This window comes from Oncorhynchus mykiss, chromosome 10, assembly GCF_013265735.2.
Source record: "Oncorhynchus mykiss isolate Arlee chromosome 10, USDA_OmykA_1.1, whole genome shotgun sequence".
NCBI classification, from domain to species: domain Eukaryota; kingdom Metazoa; phylum Chordata; class Actinopteri; order Salmoniformes; family Salmonidae; genus Oncorhynchus; species Oncorhynchus mykiss.
The window spans coordinates 27,523,643-27,543,524 of record NC_048574.1 but is presented as its reverse complement, the minus strand read 5'-3'; the positions used below and the strand labels follow the sequence as shown (position 1 = coordinate 27,543,524).

General features: G+C 44.2%; 1 protein-coding gene across 3 annotated transcripts in view; it reads left to right on the top strand.

Moving 5' to 3' along the window:
• Nucleotides 1-3,875: 3,875 nt before the first annotated feature.
• LOC110534878 (E3 ubiquitin-protein ligase TRIM37) overlaps nt 3,876-19,882 on the top strand; it is a 40,056-nt gene continuing 24,049 nt past the window's right edge. For 2 of the 3 annotated variants that reach the window (XM_036989998.1, XM_036989996.1), the window contains exons 1-10: nt 3,878-4,296; nt 4,722-4,800; nt 6,876-6,977; nt 11,460-11,500; nt 12,126-12,242; nt 16,042-16,129; nt 16,248-16,370; nt 16,624-16,747; nt 16,852-16,919; nt 19,618-19,742. In XM_036989998.1, the coding sequence (XP_036845893.1) occupies nt 4,780-4,800; nt 6,876-6,977; nt 11,460-11,500; nt 12,126-12,242; nt 16,042-16,129; nt 16,248-16,370; nt 16,624-16,747; nt 16,852-16,919; nt 19,618-19,742 (809 nt within the window). In that variant the 5' untranslated portion in view covers nt 3,878-4,296; nt 4,722-4,779. Of the gene's footprint in view, nt 4,297-4,721; nt 4,801-6,875; nt 6,978-11,459; nt 11,501-12,125; nt 12,243-16,041; nt 16,130-16,247; nt 16,371-16,623; nt 16,748-16,851; nt 16,920-19,617; nt 19,743-19,882 lie in introns of all 3 variants that reach the window. The other variant, XM_036989997.1, reaches the window with a different exon arrangement.

Genomic DNA, 19,882 nt, shown 5'->3' with positions numbered 1-19,882 from the left:
AGGTTGCACTTTTAAGATGTATTATTTGATTCAAACCATAACTAAGTGGCTGCTCTGAAGCCTTCTGTGGCTATGTAGCTCTTATCTCTCCTGGCCCCTTTTCCTCATTTAATAGAATTGGATGGGTCACGAGTGTATGTAGATTGCATCTAAGTGTCCACCATATTGCTTTCCCCGATCACATGGTTGGGAGAAAATGTAAGACGTACTTTCTTTATTCATGCCTTTGGATGCCTATTCATCAAGGCTCAGTGGTTAGCTGGGAAGCCAGGCTTGATACCAGAGGATTCTCCAGGAAATGGGATGAGGTGTCTCGATGGGGCTAGCCTGAATGGAAGACTTACATTTTATTCAGCTTCACTGGGGACATAAAAAATGGCTCATTAATTTTGCCCCACATTCACAGAAGGCAGCTCCACTTCTCTCCAAGCGTTCTGTATTTAGTATGTGGGTCAATTTCTCCCTCAGGTTCAAATTAGGCTTCGGAATAAGGCATGTTTAGTGGGAAATCCATATTTCAGTACAGTTTTGAGCATGGCATAGTTGGTATATAGTAACAGTCAAAAGTTTGGACACACCTACTCATTCAAGGGTTTTTCTTTATTTTTACTATTTTATAAATTGTAGAATAATAGTGAAGACAAACTATGAAATAACACACGGGATCATGTAGTAACCAAAAAATCTATCTATTTTATATGAGATTCTTCAAAGTAGCCTCCCTTTGCCTTGATGTCAGCTTTGCGCACACACTTGGCATTCTCTCAACCAGCTTCATGAGGTAGTCACTTGGAATGCATTTCAATTAACAGGTGTGCCTTGTTAATTTGTGGAATTTCTTTCCTTCTTAATGCATTTGAGCCAATCAGTTGTGTTGTGACAAGGTAGGGGTGGTATACAGAACATAGCCCTATTTGGTAAAAGACCAAGTCCATATTATGACAAGAACAGCTCAAATCAGCAAAGAGAAACGACAGTCCATCATTACTTGAAGACGTGAAGTTCAGTCAATTTGGAAAATTTCAAGAACTTTGAACGTTTCTTCAAGCGCAGTCGCAAAAACCATCAAGCACTATGATGAAACTGGCTCTCATGAGAACCACCACAGGAAAGGGAGACCCAGAGTTTCCTCTGCTACAGAGGATAAGTCCATTAGAGTTACCAGTTTCAGAAATTGCATCCCAAATAAATGCTTCACAGAGTTCAAGTCAATCATCTCAACATCAACTTTTCAGAGGCCTTTTTGGTTGAATTGCTGCAAATAAAGCACTACTAAAGGACACCAATAATAAGAAGAGACTTGCTTGGGCCAAGAAGCACGAGTAATGGACATTAGACTGGTGGAAATCAGTACTTTGGTCTGATGAGTCCAAGTGTGAGATTTTTGGTTCCAACCGCCGTGTCTTTGTGAGACGCAGAGTAGGTGAACGGATGATCTCTGTGTGTGTGATGGTGACACTGTCTGTGATTTACTTAGAATTCAAAGCACACTTAACCAGCATGGCTACCACAGCATTCTGCAGCGATACGCCATCCCATCTGGTTTGCGCTTAGTGGGACTATAATTTGTTTTTCAACAAGACAATGATCCCAACACACTCCAAGGACTATTTGTAAGGGCTATTTGACCAAGAAGGAGAGTGATGGAGTGCTGCTTCAGATGACATGGCCTCCACAATCACCCGACCTCAACCCAATTGAGATGGATTGGGATGAATTGGACTGCAGAGTGAAGGAAAAGCAGCCAACAAGTGCTCAGCATATGTGAGAACTCCTTCAAGACAATTGGAAAAGCATTCCCCATGATGCTGGTTGAGAGAATGTCTAGAGTGTGCAAAGCTGTCATCGAGGCAAATGGTGGCTACTTTAAAGAATATAAAATATGTTTAGATTTGTTTAACACTTTTTTGGTTACTACACGATTCCATGTGTGTTATTCCATAGTTTTGATGTCTTCACTATTATTCTACAGTGTCGAAAATAGTAAAGATAAAGAAAAACCTAGGTGTGTCAACTTTTGACTGGAATTGTAAGTAAACTTGATTTTGCACATAAACTCAGCAAAAAAAGAAACGTCCTCTCACTGTCAACTAAAGTCAATCACAATGCTTTATTAAGAAGTGTAATAGACTACTGAGAGAGTGTTGTGATATTATGCAACCTAATCCAGTGACTGTCATGAATTTTGGGTTGACAATTAGGATAATTTTGTTATTTTACAGTCAATGTTCTCTTTAAAATGCATCTTCTTCTATTTACTTATATTATATATATATAGGCCTAATTAAATTAGTGCCAATTCACCACCAGTGGAAACTGAAATCCCATTAGTTGCTAGATTTCTAACTATAAATAAACTCAGCATGTGACTAACAGAAATGTAATAATGTGTCCCTGAACAAAGGGGGGTCAAAATCAAAAGTAACAGTCAGTATCTGGTGTGGCCACCAGCTGCATTAAGTACTGCAGTTCATCTCCTCCTCATGGACTGCACCGGGTTTGCCAGTTCTTGCTGTGAAATGTTACCCACCTCTTCCACCAAGGCACTTGCAAGTTCCAGGACATTTCTGGGGGGAATGGCCCTAGTCACCCTCCAATCCAATAGGTCCCAGACGTGCTCAATGGGATTGAGATCCGGGCTCTCCACTGGCCATGGCAGAACATTGACATTCCTGTCTTGCAGGAAATCACGCACAGAACGAGCAGTATGGCTGGTAGCATTGTCATGGTGGAGGGTCATGTCAGGATGAGCCTGCAGGTAGGGTACCACATGAGGGAGGAGGATGTTTTCCCTGTAACACACAGCGTTGAGATTGCCTGCAATGATAACAAACTCAGTCCGATGATGTTGTGACACACCTCCCAGACCATGACGGGCCCTCCACCTCCAAATCGATCCCACTCCAGAGTACAGGCCTCTGTGTAATGCTCATTCCTTCGACGATGAACGCGAAACTGATCATCACCCCTGGTGAGACAAAACCGTGACTCGTCAGTGAAGAGCCCTTTTTGCCAGTCCTGTCTGGTCCAGAGACGGTGGGTTTGTACACATAGGCGACGTTGTTGCCGGTGATGTCAGTGATGTCTGGTGTGGACCTGCCTTACAACAGGCCTACAAGCCCTCAGTCCAGCCTCTCTCAGCCTATTGTGGACAGTCTCTGAGCACTGATGGAAGGATTGTGCTTTCTAGTGTAACTCGGGCAGTTGTTGTTGCCGTCCTGTACCTGGGTGGGATGTTCGGATCTACCGATCCTGTGCAGGTGTTGTTACACGTGGTCTGCCACTGTGAGGACGATCAGCCTGTCCGTTCTGTCTCCCTGTAGCTCTGTCTTAGGCATTTCACAGTACGGACATTGCAATTTATTGCCCTGGCCACATCTGCAGTCCTCATGCCTCCTTGCAGCATGCCTAAGGCATGTTCATGCATATGAGCAGGCACTCTGGGCATCTTTCTTTTGGTGTTTTTCAGAGTTAGTAGAAAGGACTCTTTAGTGTCCTAAGTTTCATAACTGTGACCTTAATTGCCTACCGTTCCACAGGTACATGTTCATTAATTGTTTATAGGTCATTGAACAAGCATGGGAAACGGTGTTTAAACCCTTTACAATGAAGCTCTGTGAAGTTATTTGGATTTTTACGAATTATCTTTGAAAGACATGGTCCCGAAAAAGGGATGTTTCTTTTTTTGCTGAGTTTAGAAGGAAGGAATGCATTGGGAGAATAAGATTTCATATTATTTTGTTACTGTTTGTCTTCCCACTTTCTTGTAGAAATTGCTTTTATAACATGTGTGGGTGTGTCGATTTACCCTTCTCATATTTATACGGGCCATTGCTCATTGGATAACTGTGAGAAAGGTCCCACCTTCCACCGCTTCAGCTGTTTTACATTGGTTGAAGCAATCGCGATAAACATGGAAATGGTCTCCAATGGTGATATGATATGTAGCTGCAGCAGATTATAGCCTGCATCATGGAAGAAAAACAAATGTAGCCACGGGTTGCAAAAGCGATGCGAGTTTTGCGTGCACGCGTATCATTGAATGAAGCCTGTCTACAGTATGAATTTGATATTTACAGTGGAGGCAATTTAGCTGTCTGTCAATTGGGCTGCTAGCTAGTGAAGGGCCATGTTAGCTCGATGCTAACTCGTTTATTGTATAGTTGAGGTTAGGAATCAGGCTAGTTGACGCTACCAATTTCACACATCCAAAATAATAGTGGAACATCTGCGTATTATCAATGCCTTTCTGAAGAAAGAAGAAATAGCTAGCTAAACCAGCTAGCATCTGAGAAGGTAAGGTAACCAGCTATCTAACGTTAGCTAGCTATCATAATCAGCTAACGTTATTAGTTAACCTTAGTTATATGTTTGAATTCGCCCTCATCACGCACACCTTCCTTGGTTTTCTTTTATGTTTGTGTTGCTAGTCAGCTATGTTGTTTAACACTATGCCAATTTGTAATTAATATAGTCGTTTTGGAAACCGCAGTGTTGTTAGTTCCCAAAGAGACCACCTCACCTTGCTAGTTAACGTTAGCTAACCTGTCACACATAGCCAAAATCAATTGTCCGTTAGAAGTTATTGAACAATAACATTGCTTGATATCGTGAACTAATTCCTTCATGCGTTGGAAGTGACAAGAAAATACTATTTTTGACTGGACCTTTATCTACATTTTCGTTTGACGCTATTGTTTTCTTTCTCTCCATGAAAATAGGTATTGGATTCATATTTCACCCAATTTCCTCCATTTGAAGAAAAGCAAACTGGCTGAGATGGATGAACAAAGTGTTGAGGTGTGTTTACATTTTACACCAGTATAAATGCACATGTATGTCACTGGTTACCCCACTGTGTAGCTTTTAGATAAATACCTATCTCTATGACATTTGAGTGAACAACTTGACATGCTGCTCTAGCTAGAAAATTCCCTAAACTGATGGATGGATGCAAGCACTCCTGAGCTCAGGACATATCACTAGACTAGAGATTTTGCTCTCAGCCAACGTTGGCATTAGACTGGGTTATGGGTTCCAAATATAGCTCACCCCACCAGGCAGTAATTTACATTGCATTGTGCACCAACTGTACCAAATGAGAATTGATTCCTGCTTCCTTGTCTATGACTGAGCTCTGTGCTCATTGTGCACAAATCAAAGTTTATTTGTCATGTGCACCAACTACAACGGGTGTAGGCCTGACTGTGAAATGCTTACTTACAGGCTCTAACCAAAAGTGTGATTTCTAAAAAAGTTTTTAAAAATTAAGGTATTAGGTGAACAATAGGTAAATAAAGAAATAAAAACGACAGTGAAAAATAACAGTAGTGAGGCTATAACAGTAGCGAGGCTATATACAGGCACCAGTTAGTCGGGCTGATTGAGGTAGTATGTACAAGTAGATATGGTTAAAGTGACTATGCATATATGATAAACAGAGAGTAGCAGCAGCGTAAAAGAGGGGCTATGGGGGGGTGCACACAATGCAAATAGTCCGGGTAGCCATTTGATTACCTGTTCAGGAGTCTTATGGCTTGGGGGTAAAAATTGTTGAGAAGACTTTTTGTCCTAGATAGACTTGGCTCTCCGGTACCGCTTGCCATGAGGTAGTAGAGAGAACAGTCTATGGCTGGGGTCTTTGCCTATTTTTAGGGCCTTCCTCTGACACTACCTGGTGTAGAGGTCCTGGATGGCAGACAGCTTAGCCCCAGTGATGTACTGGGCCGTACGCACAACCCGCAACCATGCTCTCGATGGTGCAGCTGTAGAACCTTTTGAGGATCTGAGGACCCATGCCAAATCTTTTTAGTTTCCTGAGTGGGAATAGGATTCGTCGTGCCCTCTTCATGACTGTCTTGGTGTGTGTGGACCATTCTAGTTTGTTGTTGATGTGGACACCAAGGAACTTGAAGATATCAACCTGCTCCACTATAGCCCCGTCAATGAGAATGGGGGCATTCTCGCTCCTCCTTTTCCTGTAGTCCACAATCATCTTCTTAATCTTGGTTACGTTGAGGGATAGGTTGTTATTCTGGCACCACCCGGCCAGGTCTCTGACATCCTCCCTATAGGCTGTCTCATCGTTGTCGGTGATCTGGCCTACCACTGTTGTGTCGTCGGAAAACTTAATGATGGTGTTGAAGTTGTGCCTGGCCATGCAGTCGTGGGTGAACAGGGAGTACAGGAAGGGACTGAGCACGCACCCCTGAGGGGCTCCAGTGTTGAGGATCAGCGTGGCGATGTGTTGCTACCTACCCTCACCACCTGGGGGTGGCCTGTCAGGAAGTCCAGGATCCAGCTGCAGAGGAAGGTGTTTAGTCCCAGGATCCTTAGCTTAACGATGAGCTTTGAGGGCACTATGGTGTTGAACGCTGAGCTGTAGTTAATGAATAGCATTCTCACATAGGTGTTTCTTTTGTCCAGGTGAGAAAGGGCTGTGTGGAGTGCAATAGAGATTGCATCATCTGTGGATCTGTTGGGGTGTTATGCAAATTTGAATGGGTCCAGGATTTCTGGGATGATGGTGTTGATGTGAGCCATTAACAGCCTTTCAAAGCACTTCAGGGCTACGGATGTGAGTGCAATGGGTCTGTAGTAATTTAGGCAGATTGCTTTCGTGTTCTTGGGCACATGGACTATGGTGGTCTGCTTGAAACATGTTGGTATTACAGACTTAATCAGGGACATGTTGAAAATGTTAGTGAAGACACCTGCCAGTTGACTGTTTCTAAATATACAGAAAATATTTAAAGTTAGGCCTTTATTAATGTAATGTATCATACACCACATTTGAGCCTACTGATTCCTGTCCATGTGTATAATGGTTCCAGTCTTGCTTTGATAATATTTAAGACTTCTATCTTGCCACACAGAGTATTGCGGAGGTGTTCCGCTGTTTCATCTGTATGGAGAAGCTGAGGGATGCTCGGCTCTGCCCCCACTGCTCCAAACTCTGCTGCTTCAGCTGCATACGGGTGAGTGACATGTCGCCACGGGCAACGAGACTAACTTGTTAGCGTAACACTTCACAGCTGGCATGTGAGGGGAAAATCTACAGGCCTTAAAATGCCTCAGTCTGAACAATCATACTTATAACTGACACCATTAGTGAATTAAGCAAAAACTTTAGTAACCAATTTAACTTTAGTAACCAATCTTGTTTAACCTCTCTAGGGTACGTGGGACGCTAACGTCCCACCTGACCAAAATCCAGTGAAAGTGCAGGGCGCCAAATTCAAACAGAAATATTATAATTAAAATTCCTCAAACATACATGAATTATACACCATTTTAAAGATAAACTTGTTGTTAATCCCACTACAGTGTCCGATTTCAAAAAGGCTTTACGACAAAAGCATACCATGCGATTATGTTAGGTCTGCACCTAGTCACAAAAAAACAGAAATTTCATGGTTAACGTGACGTGGTGTGATCATAACAACATACAGGTACTCAAGTCCTTCTGTTCACCTGATTTAGAATTCCTCACAATCAAATGTCGACCTCATTATCTACCAAGGGAATTCTCTTAGATTATAATCACAGCCGTATATATTCCCCCCCCAAGCAGACACATCGATGGCTCTGAACAAACTTTATTTGACTCTTTGCAAACTGGAATCCATTTATCCGGAGGCTGCATTCATTGTAGCTGGCGATTTTAACAAGGCTAATCTGAAAACAAGACTCCCTAAATTTTATCAGCATATCGATTGCGCAACCAGGGCTGGTATAACCTTGGATCACTGCTATTCTAACTTCCGCGACGCATATAAGGCCCTGCCCCGCCCTCCTTTTGGAAAAGCTGACCACGACTCCATTTTGTTGATCCCTGCCTACAGACAGAAACTAAAACAAGAAGCTCCCGCGCTGAGGTCTGTTCAACGCTGGTCTGACCAATCTGATTCCACACTCCAAGACTGCTTCCATCACGTGGACTGGGATATGTTTCGTATTGCGTCAGACAACAACATTGACGAATACGCTGATTCGGTGAGCGAGTTCATTAGAACGTGCGTTGAAGATGTCGTTCCCATAGCAACGATTAAAACATTCCCAAACCAGAAACCGTGGATTGATGGCAGCATTCGCGTGAAACTGAAAGCCCGAACCACTGCTTTTAATCAGGGCAAGGTGACCGGAAACATGACTGAATACAAACAGTGTAACTATTCCCTCCGCAAGGCAATCAAACAAGCTAAGTGTCAGTATAGAGACAAAGTAGAATCTCAATTCAACGGCTCAGACACAAGAGGTATGTGGCAGGGTCTACAGTCAATCACGGATTTCAAAAAGAAAACCAGCCCCGTCACGGACCAGGATTTCTTGCTCCCAGGCAGAATAAATAACTTTTTTGCCCGCTTTGAGGACAATACAGTGCCACTGACACGGCCTGCAACTAAAACATGCGGACTCTCCTTCACTGCAGCCGACGTGAGGAAAACATTTAAACGTGTCAACCCTCGCAAGGCTGCAGGCCCAGACGGCATCCCCAGCCGCGCCCTCAGAGCATGCGCAGACCAGCTGGCTGGTGTGTTTACGGACATATTCAATCAATCCCTATCCCAGTCTGTTGTTCCCACATGCTTCAAGAGGGCCACCATTGTTCCTGTTCCCAAGAAAGCTAAGGTAACTGAGCTAAACGACTACTGCCCCGTTTCACTCACTTCCGTCATCATGAAGTGCTTTGAGAGACTAGTCAAGGACCATATCACCTCCACCCTACCTGACACCCTAGACCCACTCCAATTTGCTTACCGCCCAAATAGGTCCACAGACGATGCAATCTCAACCACACTGCACACTGCCCTACCCCATCTGGACAAGAGGAATACCTATGTGAGAATGCTGTTCATCGACTACAGCTCGGCATTTAACACCATAGTGCCCTCCAAGCTCGTCATCAAGCTCGAGACCCTGGGTCTCGACCCCGCCCTGTGCAACTGGGTACTGGACTTCCTGACGGGCCGCCCCCAGGTGGTGAGGGTAGGCAACATTTCCACCCCGCTGATCCTCAACACTGGGGCCCCACAAGGGTGCGTTCTGAGCCCTCTCCTGTACTCCCTGTTCACCCACGACTGCGTGGCCACGCACGCCTCCAACTCAATCATCAAGTTTGCGGACGACACAACAGTGGTAGGCTTGATTACCAACAACGACGAGACGGCCTACAGGGAGGAGGTGAGGGCCCTCGGAGTGTGGTGTCAGGAAAATAACCTCACACTCAACGTCAACAAAACTAAGGAGATGATTGCGGACTTCAGGAAACAGCAGAGGGAACACCCCCCTACCCACATCGATGGAACAGTAGTGGAGAGGGTAGTACGTTTTAAGTTCCTCGGCGTACACATCACAGACAAACTGAATTGGTCCACCCACACAGACTGCATCGTGAAGAAGGCGCAGCAGCGCCTCTTCAACCTCAGGAGGCTGAAGAAATTCGGCTTGTCACCAAAAGCACTCACAAACTTCTACAGATGCACAATCGAGAGCATCCTGTCGGGCTGTATCACCGCCTGGTACGGCAACTGCTCCGCCCACAACCGTAAGGCTCTCCAGAGTGTAGTGAGGTCTGCACAATGCATCACCGGGGGCAAACTACCTGCCCTCCAGGACACCTACACCACCCGATGTCACAGGAAGGCCATAAAGATCATCAAGGACAACAACCACCCGAGCCACTGCCTATTCACCCCGCTATCATCCAGAAGGCGAGGTCAGTACAGGTGCATCAAAGCTGGGACCGAGAGACTGAAAAACAGCTTCTATCTCAAGTCCATCAGACTGTTAAACAGCCACCACTAACATTGAGTGGCTGCTGCCAACACACTGACTCAACTCCAGCCACTTTAATAATGGGAATTGATGGGAAATGATGTAAAATATATCACTAGCCACTTTAAACAATGCTACCTAATATAATGTTTACATACCCAACATTATTAATCTCATATGTATATACTGTACTCTATATCATCTACTGCATCTTTATGTAATACACGTATCACTAGCCACTTTAACTATGCCACTTTGTTTACATACTCATCTCATATGTATATACTGCACTCAATACCATCTACTGTATCTTGCCTATGCCGCTCTGTACCATCACTCATTCATAAATCTTTATGTACATATTCTTTATCCCTTTACACTTGTGTGTATAAGGTAGTAGTTTTGGAATTGTTAGCTAGATTACTGTTATCCCTTTACACTTGTGTGTATAAGGTAGTAGTTTTGGAATTGTTAGCTAGATTACTTGTTGGTTATTACTGCATTGTCGGAACTAGAAGCACAAGCATTTCGCTACACTCGCATTAACATCTGCTAACCATGTGTATGTGACAAATAAAATTTGATTAGATTTTTACCTCAAACATCCGGTGAAAGTGCAGAGAGCCATGTCAATTTACAGAAATACTCATCATAAATGTTGACAAATACAACTGTTATGCATGGAATTAAATATACAGTACAGCGCTCCGAGACCAAAACAAGCAATACAGATACCCGCCATGTTATGGAGTCAACAAAAGTCAGAAATAGCATTATAAATATTCACTTACCTTTGATCTTCATCAGAATGCACTCCCAGGAATCCCAGTTCCACAATAAATGTTAGTTTTGTTCGATAAAGTCCATTTATGTCCAAATACCTCCTTTTTGATGGCGCATTTAGTACAGTAATCCAGATGCGCAGGCACTAGGTCCAGGCAAAGTCAAAAAAGTTATTACAGTTCGTAGAAACATGTCAAACAATGTATATAATCAATCTTTAGCATGTTTTTATCATAAATCTTCAATGTTTCAACCGGAGAATTCCTTTGTCTTTAGAAATGAAAGGGAACGGAGCTAACTCTCACGGGCGTGCGCCTGACTGAGCACATGGCCTTCTAGCACACCCATGACTCAATCAGCTCTCATTCTCTCCCACTTCACAGTAGTAAACAAGTTTCTAAAGACTGTTGACATCTAGTGTCTTAGGAAGTGCAATATGACCCCACAGACACTGTATATTGGATATGCTAAGACTTGAAAACCTCCCACTTCCTGGTTGGATTTTTTCTCAGGTTTTTGCCTGCCATATGAGTTCTGTTATACTCACAGACATCATTCAAACAGTTTTAGAAACTTCAGTGTTTTATATCCAAATATGTATATCCTAGCATCTAGGCCTGAGTAGCAGGCAGTTTACTCTGGGTACACTTTTCTTCCGGATGTGAAAATACTGCCCCCTACCCCAAAGATGTTAAGGGAAAACCAATATTCCACTGTCATTATACTATGATTTTAATATATAGAACAATTCTCATTACAGTGTTTACTTTGAAGTGTCAGGCTACAAATATAGGAATTTGAGGCAGTCATGGGTGTTAGGCATCCTGTAAAAACCTCTCCATCTATACAGTGTTACAACCTCATCTGCAATGCTGACATGTAACCTCTTCTATTGACAGCGCTGGTTGACTGAGCAGAGAGCCCAATGCCCACACTGTCGGTAAGCCCTTCTGTGTTTGAACACAGTACTTAGTATTCCTGGCAGGGACTAGGGAAAGGGGGGGTACCTAGTCAGTTGCTCAACCGAAATATGTCTTCCGCATTTAACCCAACCCCTCTGAATCAGAGAGGTACGGGGGCTGCCTTAATAGACATCCATGTTATTCGGTGCCTGGGGAGCAATTGTTGTTGGGGGTTAGTTGCCTTGCTCAAGGGCAGAACGGCAGATTTTTCAACCTTGCTGGCTCGGGATTCGAAACGGCGACCTTTCGGTTACTGGCCCAACGCTCTAACAGCTAGGCTAAATGCAGCGGGGGTTAGCCTACTACTGATTATGTTCCAGAACAACCTTTTTAGAATCCAGGCAGCAGAGTTAAGAGTAAATCGGGGGAATAAAGTATAGATTTCCCCCAAAATTCACAGTGAGGACTGATCTAGTGCCAGTATTAATGATGAATCTTAAGGAATACTGAACTTGGAGATCTGTATGTAACTGTTCCTTTGTCCAAATTGTTTGATTTAGATGGTTTTGGATAGACTTAGGCTGTAGCCACCATTTAGGGGACATTATTTTTCAAGACCGATCATGTTTGTGTATGACCGTGTGTGTGTCTGTCTGTCTCCAGGGCACCACTGCAGCTGCGGGAGTTGGTGAACTGCCGCTGGGCTGAAGAGGTTACCCAGCAGCTGGACACCCTGCAGCTCTGCAATCTCTCCAAACACGAGGAGAACGACAAGGACAAGTGAGCCCCAGCATCCCTCCTTTCTATCCCTCACTCCCCTTTGACCCATTCATCACTACCACATATTTCTTTCTCTCTGTTTCTCTCTCTCTGCCCTCGCTCCCCCTCTCTATCCATACCCTATATTTCTGTTAGAATTGAAGACCTCAAACACAACCTGGGCCCCATTAAACTAAATGCAGTATGATGCAAAAGCAACCTAGAACAATGTGTCCTTTCAGCTTAGAAATGTGAAAGGCCCAGCACATTGTAAAGTGGGCTGAGTTTATAAATGGCTTGTTGTTTGGCTCTAGGTTTCCATCCAATTTGAAATAGATTTTAATGTGAATATTCTAAAATCGGCATAAATATTTTTCCCCACGAGTTGTGTTCCATTCAAACAAACTTGTTTCGGATAAAAAGTCTCATGACGAAGTGCACAAAAAAGCTCTTATACGACTAAGATATTTTTTGTAGAGGTGGGGTTTTCTGGTGTTTTCGGAAGATGAGCAGGGACTCTGCTGTCCTAGCTTCAGGGGGAAGCTGGCTTCATCGTTGGTGTGCCAGGACAGAGAAGAGCTTGGACTGGGCAGAGCGGGAGCTGCCTTCCTGTGGGGATGGGAGGGCCAAGAGACCAGAGGTGGCAGAACTGAGTGCTCGGGTTGAGGTGTAGGGTTTGAGCATAGCCTGGAGGTAGCGAGGGGCAGTTCCTCTTGTTGCTCCGGAGGCAGGCACTATGGTCTTGTAGTGGATGCGACCTTCGACTGGAAGCCAATGGAGTGTGTGGAGGAGCTGGGTGACATGGGAGAACTTGGGAAGGTTGAAAACAAGGCGGGCTGCAGCGTTCTGGATAAGTTGCAAGGGTTTGATGGCACAAGCGGGGAGCCCAGCCAACAGCCAGTTGCAGTAGTCCAGACTTGAGATGACAAGTGCCTGGATTAGGACTGACTGAGGTAGGGTTGTAGAGCTTGAACTTGCAGGAGCATGGTACTGCTTTGATGTTTGCAGAGAACGACAGGGTGTTGTCCAGGGTCATTCCATGGTTCTCAGTACTCTGGGAGGGCGACACTGTGGAGAATTCAACTATGATGGAGTGGTCTTTGAGCGGGCAGGCCTGCCTCGGGAGGAAGAGCAGCTCAGTCTTTTCGAGCTTGAGGTGGTGGGCTGACATCCAATCTGAGATATCTTCCAGGCACGCAGAGATGCGTCTCGTCACCTGGGTCTCAGAAGAGGGGAAGGAGAAAAATAGTTGAGTGTCATCTGCATAGCAATGATAGGAGACACCATGTGAGGATATGACTGAGCCGAGTGACTTGGTGTATATAGAGAAGAGGGCCTAGAACCGAGCCCTGGGGGACACCAGTAGTGAGAATATGTGGTGCAGACACAGATCCTCTCCACGTTGCCTGGTTGGAGCGGCCTGCCAGGTACGATGCAATCCAAGGGTGTGTAGCGCTGGAAACGTCCAGCACTGAGAGGGTGGAGACGAGGATCTGTTGGTTCACGGTATCAAAGGCAGTGGATAGATCTAGGAGGATGAGAACAGAGTCTGCTTTGGCAGTGCGGAGAGCCTCCACGCAGAGGATCAGTCTCGGTTGAGTGACCCGTCATGAAGCCTGACTTTTTATTTGACTAGGCAAGTCAGTTAAGATCAAATTCTTATTTACAATGAAGGCCTGGGAACAGTAGGTTAACTGCCTTGTTCAGGGGCAGAACAACATATTTTTACTTTGTCAGCTCAGGGATTCGATCTAGCAACCTTTTGGTTACTGGCCCAACGTCAAGAAAAGCATTCTGAAAGCGATAAGAGTTGAACAGAGGCAGCACACGAGTGTTTTGAAAAAGGGATACAGGTCCATAGTTTTTTGCATCACGACTCGAGTGTTGGTTTTTTGAGGAGGGGAGCATTCTGGCCATTTTGAAGTCAGAGGGGACGCAGTCAGGGATGAGGGAAATTATGAATGGAATTAGGTCGCCAGAGATGGTCTGTAGGAGGGGATAGGGTCAAGCTGGCAGGTTGTCGGGCGGCCAGACCTCAGTCACAATATTTCATCTGGAGAGAGTGGGGAGAAGGAGGTGAAAGCGTAGGGTAGTTCTGTGTGAGTGGGACCAGTGGACTCAATAGGCTGTGATTGAGGAGCGGCTGTCATAAACCTATTCAGTGGTTGAGTCATCCACAGGGAGGGAGGGGTGTAGGATTTAAGGAGTGAAGAGAAGGTGGAAAAGAGTTTCCTGGGGTTAAAGGAAGAAGCTTGAAATTTAGAGTGATAGTGGCTCTAGCAACAGATGCAGAGCAAGAGAAGATAAAGAAGAGGGAGTGAAAGGATGATAGGTCCTCTGAAAGTTTAGATTTCCAGTGCGAGTCATAAGATGTGCAAAGGGGGAGGGTAGGGTCGAAGAGGCTGAGTGGCTAGGAAAGGGAGACAGTGGGGGAGGGAGTTGTAGTGAGATTTGTAGGCTAACAGCCACTAGTAAAGATGAGATCAAGAAAATTGCATGTCTTGTGAGTTGGAAAGGATTGGACAAGGGTGAGGTCAAAAGGCAAGGAGGGGAAAGAGAGTGTTGGAAAGAAACTAATTAAAGGCATACATCGGGAGGTTGAAGTTGCCAAGTACTAAGAGCAGTGAGCCATCGTCAGGAAATGAGCTTATCAAGGTGTCAAGCTCATTGAGGAACTCTCCAAGTGCACTTGGAGGGCGATAGATGACAACAATGTTAAGCTTGAGTAGACAAGTGACGGAGGGGAGAAAGAGAATCTCCATTTAGGAGAAATGAATACCCCTATGCTACCACCGCTACGACCAGATGCTCTTGGACTATGAGAAAAAACGTAGTCAGATGAAGAGAGCAGCTGGAGTAGCAGTGTTCTCTGGGGTGATCCATGTCTCTGTCAGGACCAAAAAGTCAAGGGATTGAAGGGCAGCATAGTGTGAGATGAACTTGGCGCTCATGGCCGCAGATTGGCAGTTCCAAACGCTGCCAGGGACCCGAAATTCCACCTGGGTTGTACACGCAGGGTACACTATATTAGAAGGGGGGGGGGGGTCTGTAAAGTTTACAGGGAGAGGAGCGAACATGGAATAGAAAACACGCATAGTTGCCAAAGCTACAAAAGGGCTAAATGAGATCATCAGAAAATAACTTGGTAAGATTCTCAAGCGAGAGAGTGGTGTGGAGCCTTCCCCGAACACCTCGGCAGAGCAGTCTTTGTTTCGGGGACGAGACTGACTCGACCGCCGCTTACAGCTGCTGTTGAGAAAACAGGAGAGACTGAAGTACTAACACTTATTGCTGAATGCCTAGGAGAGGAGAAACCACTCTCCCTCCAATACAACCACTGATTACCAAAACAAGTCACAAATTGCCCTGCCGCTTAGATGTGTCAAGAATCATCTGCAAGTTTTGAGCAGTCGCAGTTCACACACCCAGTAGGCTAATGCGAAGACGGGCAGCACTTAAAATAGATGTCCTAGCGAACAAAAAGAGAGTACTAGACAACAGATAAAGACAAAAATTATACTTATCACTCCTGGAGATATCAGGAGTCCTCTAGCTATAGAATGAAGCACTTGTTGCATAATCTATTTCACCAGCAAAAAAATTGCCCACATTGTCAAGCGTATTTTGTTTTGTTCGACATTTGGAAAGTTTACCGACAAATTAGAATTTCCATCAGGCCTGTCGTGACATTTTTTTTGTCCGACATGTACTTTACTCGCAATAAAAGGTTGGATCGAAACCTGCTTAATGTGACTTAAAATGTGTTGAAAAGAGATTCCAGAGGGTCTAGATGTGTCAGTTGTCTATGGTTTGTCTACAGGTGTGAGAACCACCATGAGAAACTCAGTGTGTTCTGCTGGACCTGTAAGAAGTGCATCTGCCACCAATGTGCTCTGTGGGGAGGCATGGTAAGTGGCCCACAGAGGAGTATTCTCAGTCAAGCCCCACATCCCTTTGGTATAACAAAACAAGTGCTCAGTCAGTCCATTCCTGTATTTTGATCTTCACCCCTTTTCCTTCCCCAAGCATGGCGGCCACACCTTCAAGCCTCTGGCTGAGATCTACGAGCAGCACGTGTCCAAGGTGAACGAGGAGGTGGCCAAGCTCCGCCGCCGCCTCATGGAGCTCATCAGCTTGGTGCAGGAGGTGGTGAGGGCCACTGTTTCTTTTTCAGCTTGGTTAGAAGCACACATGAGAAAATAGGATCAATATCACTACTGCACACTGCTGAATTTTGCCACTAGATGGCACAAGAGCACTACAGCTAATTTGCCTCTGTTGTGATGGGATGCCTCCTCCACTCTATCCCTCTGTGATGACAGATGAAGTTACTGTTCCACCAAAATACATTATAACGCTGCAACCGTCTGCCTTAATTCAACATGTTTTCTGATTCTCTTAGGAGAGGAACGTGGAAGCAGTGCGAGGGGCCAAAGACGAGCGAGTGCGAGAGATTCGTAATGCAGTAGAGATGATGATTGCTCGTCTCGACAACCAGCTGAAAAACAAACTCATCACCCTCATGGGTACGCACATTTCATGACACCATTTGTGTTTCTCTCTTGTCACTGTAATGCCCTTCTATGTCACTAAAATATTATTTTTATATGAAAATGTCCTCTCCCAACAGGTCAGAAGACCTCCCTCACCCAAGAGACTGAGCTACTGGAGTCTCTCCTGCAGGAGGTGGAACATCAGGTATGTGGACTTGTACCATACCAGTATACAGTGTACCATTTAAAAAAATATTTAACACCAGGAATGCCGTAGGTAGCACTACAAGTGGATTGGAATGTGTTGTACCTGCTTGAGAGGGTGTGTTTCTTGCAGGACATACTGTGTTGTCTTGTGGTTTGTGGAGGCAGGTGTTTTAGGAGGAGAGTGGGAAGTGAGTGTTTTCGGTGGCAGTCTGGCACGCCACACCGCACAGCACTCTGGGTTAGAGGTCGACCGATTAATCAGAATGGCCGATTTTAATTAGGGCCGATTTCAAGTTTTCATAACAATCGGTAATCGTCATTTTTGGACACCGATCATGGCAGATTACATTGCATTACAGGCTGGATACCTCTTATGCGAGTGCAACAAGGAGCCAAGGTAAGGTGCTAGCTAGCATTAAACATATTTTCTTAAAAAAACAAATCTTAACATAATCATTAGTTAACTACATACACATGGTTGATATTACTAGTTTATCTAGCTTGTCCTGTATTGCATATAATCGATGCGGTGCCTGTTAGTTTATCATTGAATCATAGCCAACTTCACCAAACGGATGATTACCTAACCATAAACATCATCGCCTTTCTTAAAATCAATACACAATTATATATTTTTGAACCTGCATATTTAGTTCATATTTCATGCTTACTTGAATTGTGTCACTTCTCTTGCATTCTGTGCAACAGACAGGGTATTTGCAGCAGTTTGGGCCGCCTGGCTCGTTGCGAATTGTGTGAAGACTATTTATTCCTAACAAAGACAGCCAACTTTGCCAAACGGGGGATGATTTAACAAAAGCGCCTTTGCAAAAAAAGCACAATCGTTGCACGAATGTACCTAACCATAAACATCAACGGCTTTCTTAAAATCAATACACAGAAGTATATTTTATTAAATCCGTATATTTAGTTAAATAATCCAGGTTAGCAGGCAATATTAAACTAAGGAAATTGTGTCACTTCTCTTGCGTTTATTGCACGCAGAGTCGGGGTATATGCAACAGTTTGGGCCGCCTGGCTCGTTGCGAACTAATTTGCCAGAATTTTACGTAATTATGACATAACATTGAAGGTTGTGCAATGTAACAGGAATATTTAGACTTATGGATGCCACCCCTTAGATAAAATATGGAACTGTTCTGTAAATTCACTGAAAGAATAAATGTTTTGTTTTCGAAATGATAGTTTCCGGATTCGACCATATTAATTACCTAATGCTCATATTTCTGTGTGTTATGTTATAATTAAGTCTATAATTTGATATTTGATCGAGCAGTCAGACTGAGCGGTGGTAGGCAGCAGCAGTCTCGTAAGCATTCATTCAAACAGCACTTTCGTGTGTTTGTTAGCAGCTCTTTGCTATGCTTCAAGCATTGAGCTGTTTATGACTTCAAGCCTATCAACTCCGGAGCTAGTTAGCGGGGTGCGCGCTAATAGCGTTTCAATCGGTGACGTCACTCGCTCTGAGACCGTGAAGTAGTTGTTCCCCTTGCTCTGCAAGGGCTGTGGCTTTTGTGGAGCGATGGGTAACGATGCTTCGAGGGTAGCTGTTGTCAATGTGTTCCTGGTTCGAGCCCAGGTAGGGGCCAGGAGATGGACGGAAGCTATACTGTTACAATGGCAATACTCAAGTGCCTATAAGAACGTCCAATAGTCAAAGGTCTATGAAATACAATTGGTATAGAGAGAAATAGTCCTATAATAACTACAACCTAAAACTTCTTACCTGGTTAATATTGAAGACTCATGTTAAAAGGAACCACCAGCTTTCATATGTTCTGAGCAAGGAACTTAAACGTTAGATTTTTTACATGGCACATATTGCATTTTTACTTTCTTCTCCAACACTTTTTTTTTTTTTTTTGCATTATTTAAACCAAATTGAACATGTTTGATTATTTATTTGAGGCTAAATTGATTTTATTGATGTATTATATTAAGTTAAACTAAAAGTGTTCATTCAGTATTGTTGTAATTGTCATTATTACAAATAAATACATTTAAAAAATCGGCCCGATTTAATCAGTATCTGCTTTTCTTGGTCCTCCAATAATCGGTATTGGTGTTGAAAAATCATAATCGGTCGACCTCTACTCTGGGTAGCAGGAAGCTGAGCGAGAGGAGGCACTGAGCCACCAATTGTCTAGAGGCTTTCTGTCTTTTCATATCCTCTTCATCTGCACTTGCCCTGAACAGACAGGATGGTCAAAGCAGTGATGTTCATGACCACGATGTGCTTTCACCTGTCCAGTTCTTTCACATCAGTGCAGATAAAGAACGGGAGAAAAGGATAGGAAGCAACTTCAGACTACTGATATTCACTTTTTGTTTTCTGAGCGAATTGATTTGAAACTTTAAGAAACCAGGTGCGTTCTCCCACAGGTGCAATTTTCTCACACATTCTGCCATGTAAATCTTAGGGTCTTTTAATGCTTTTTACATTGTCTTTCCTCAAATGACTATCAGCTGTTCTCAAACCTTCACACAGGTGTTTTCTTATGAATTCACCTCTCTGAAGTCACAACCTAGGCCTTTTCATCGCCTGTCAAACTTTACCTTGAGTGCGTCATGCCTCCAGTGAAATGAGATGCGTTAAGAGTGAGGGTGAAGGGGGAGTGGTGGTCAGGTGTTGCTCTGCAAAGCTCTTCAATTGTGTGTGGTTCTCTGTCCTACAGCTGCGCTCCTGCAGTAAGAGCGAGTTGATCTCCAAGAGCCCAGAGATCCTGCTGATGTTCCAGCAGGTTCACCGCAAGCCCATGCAGTCCTTTGTCACCACTCCAGTCCCCCCCGACTTCACCAGGTAACATACTAACTAAACCTACTTCACTAAACCCATTTTACTGTACCTGCACACCTTCCTAGGTACTGTACTAAACCACAGATCCTGTGACTAGATAGCTTGATTTAAGAAAGAAGATGCTCCGGACCCTCTTTTTAGAC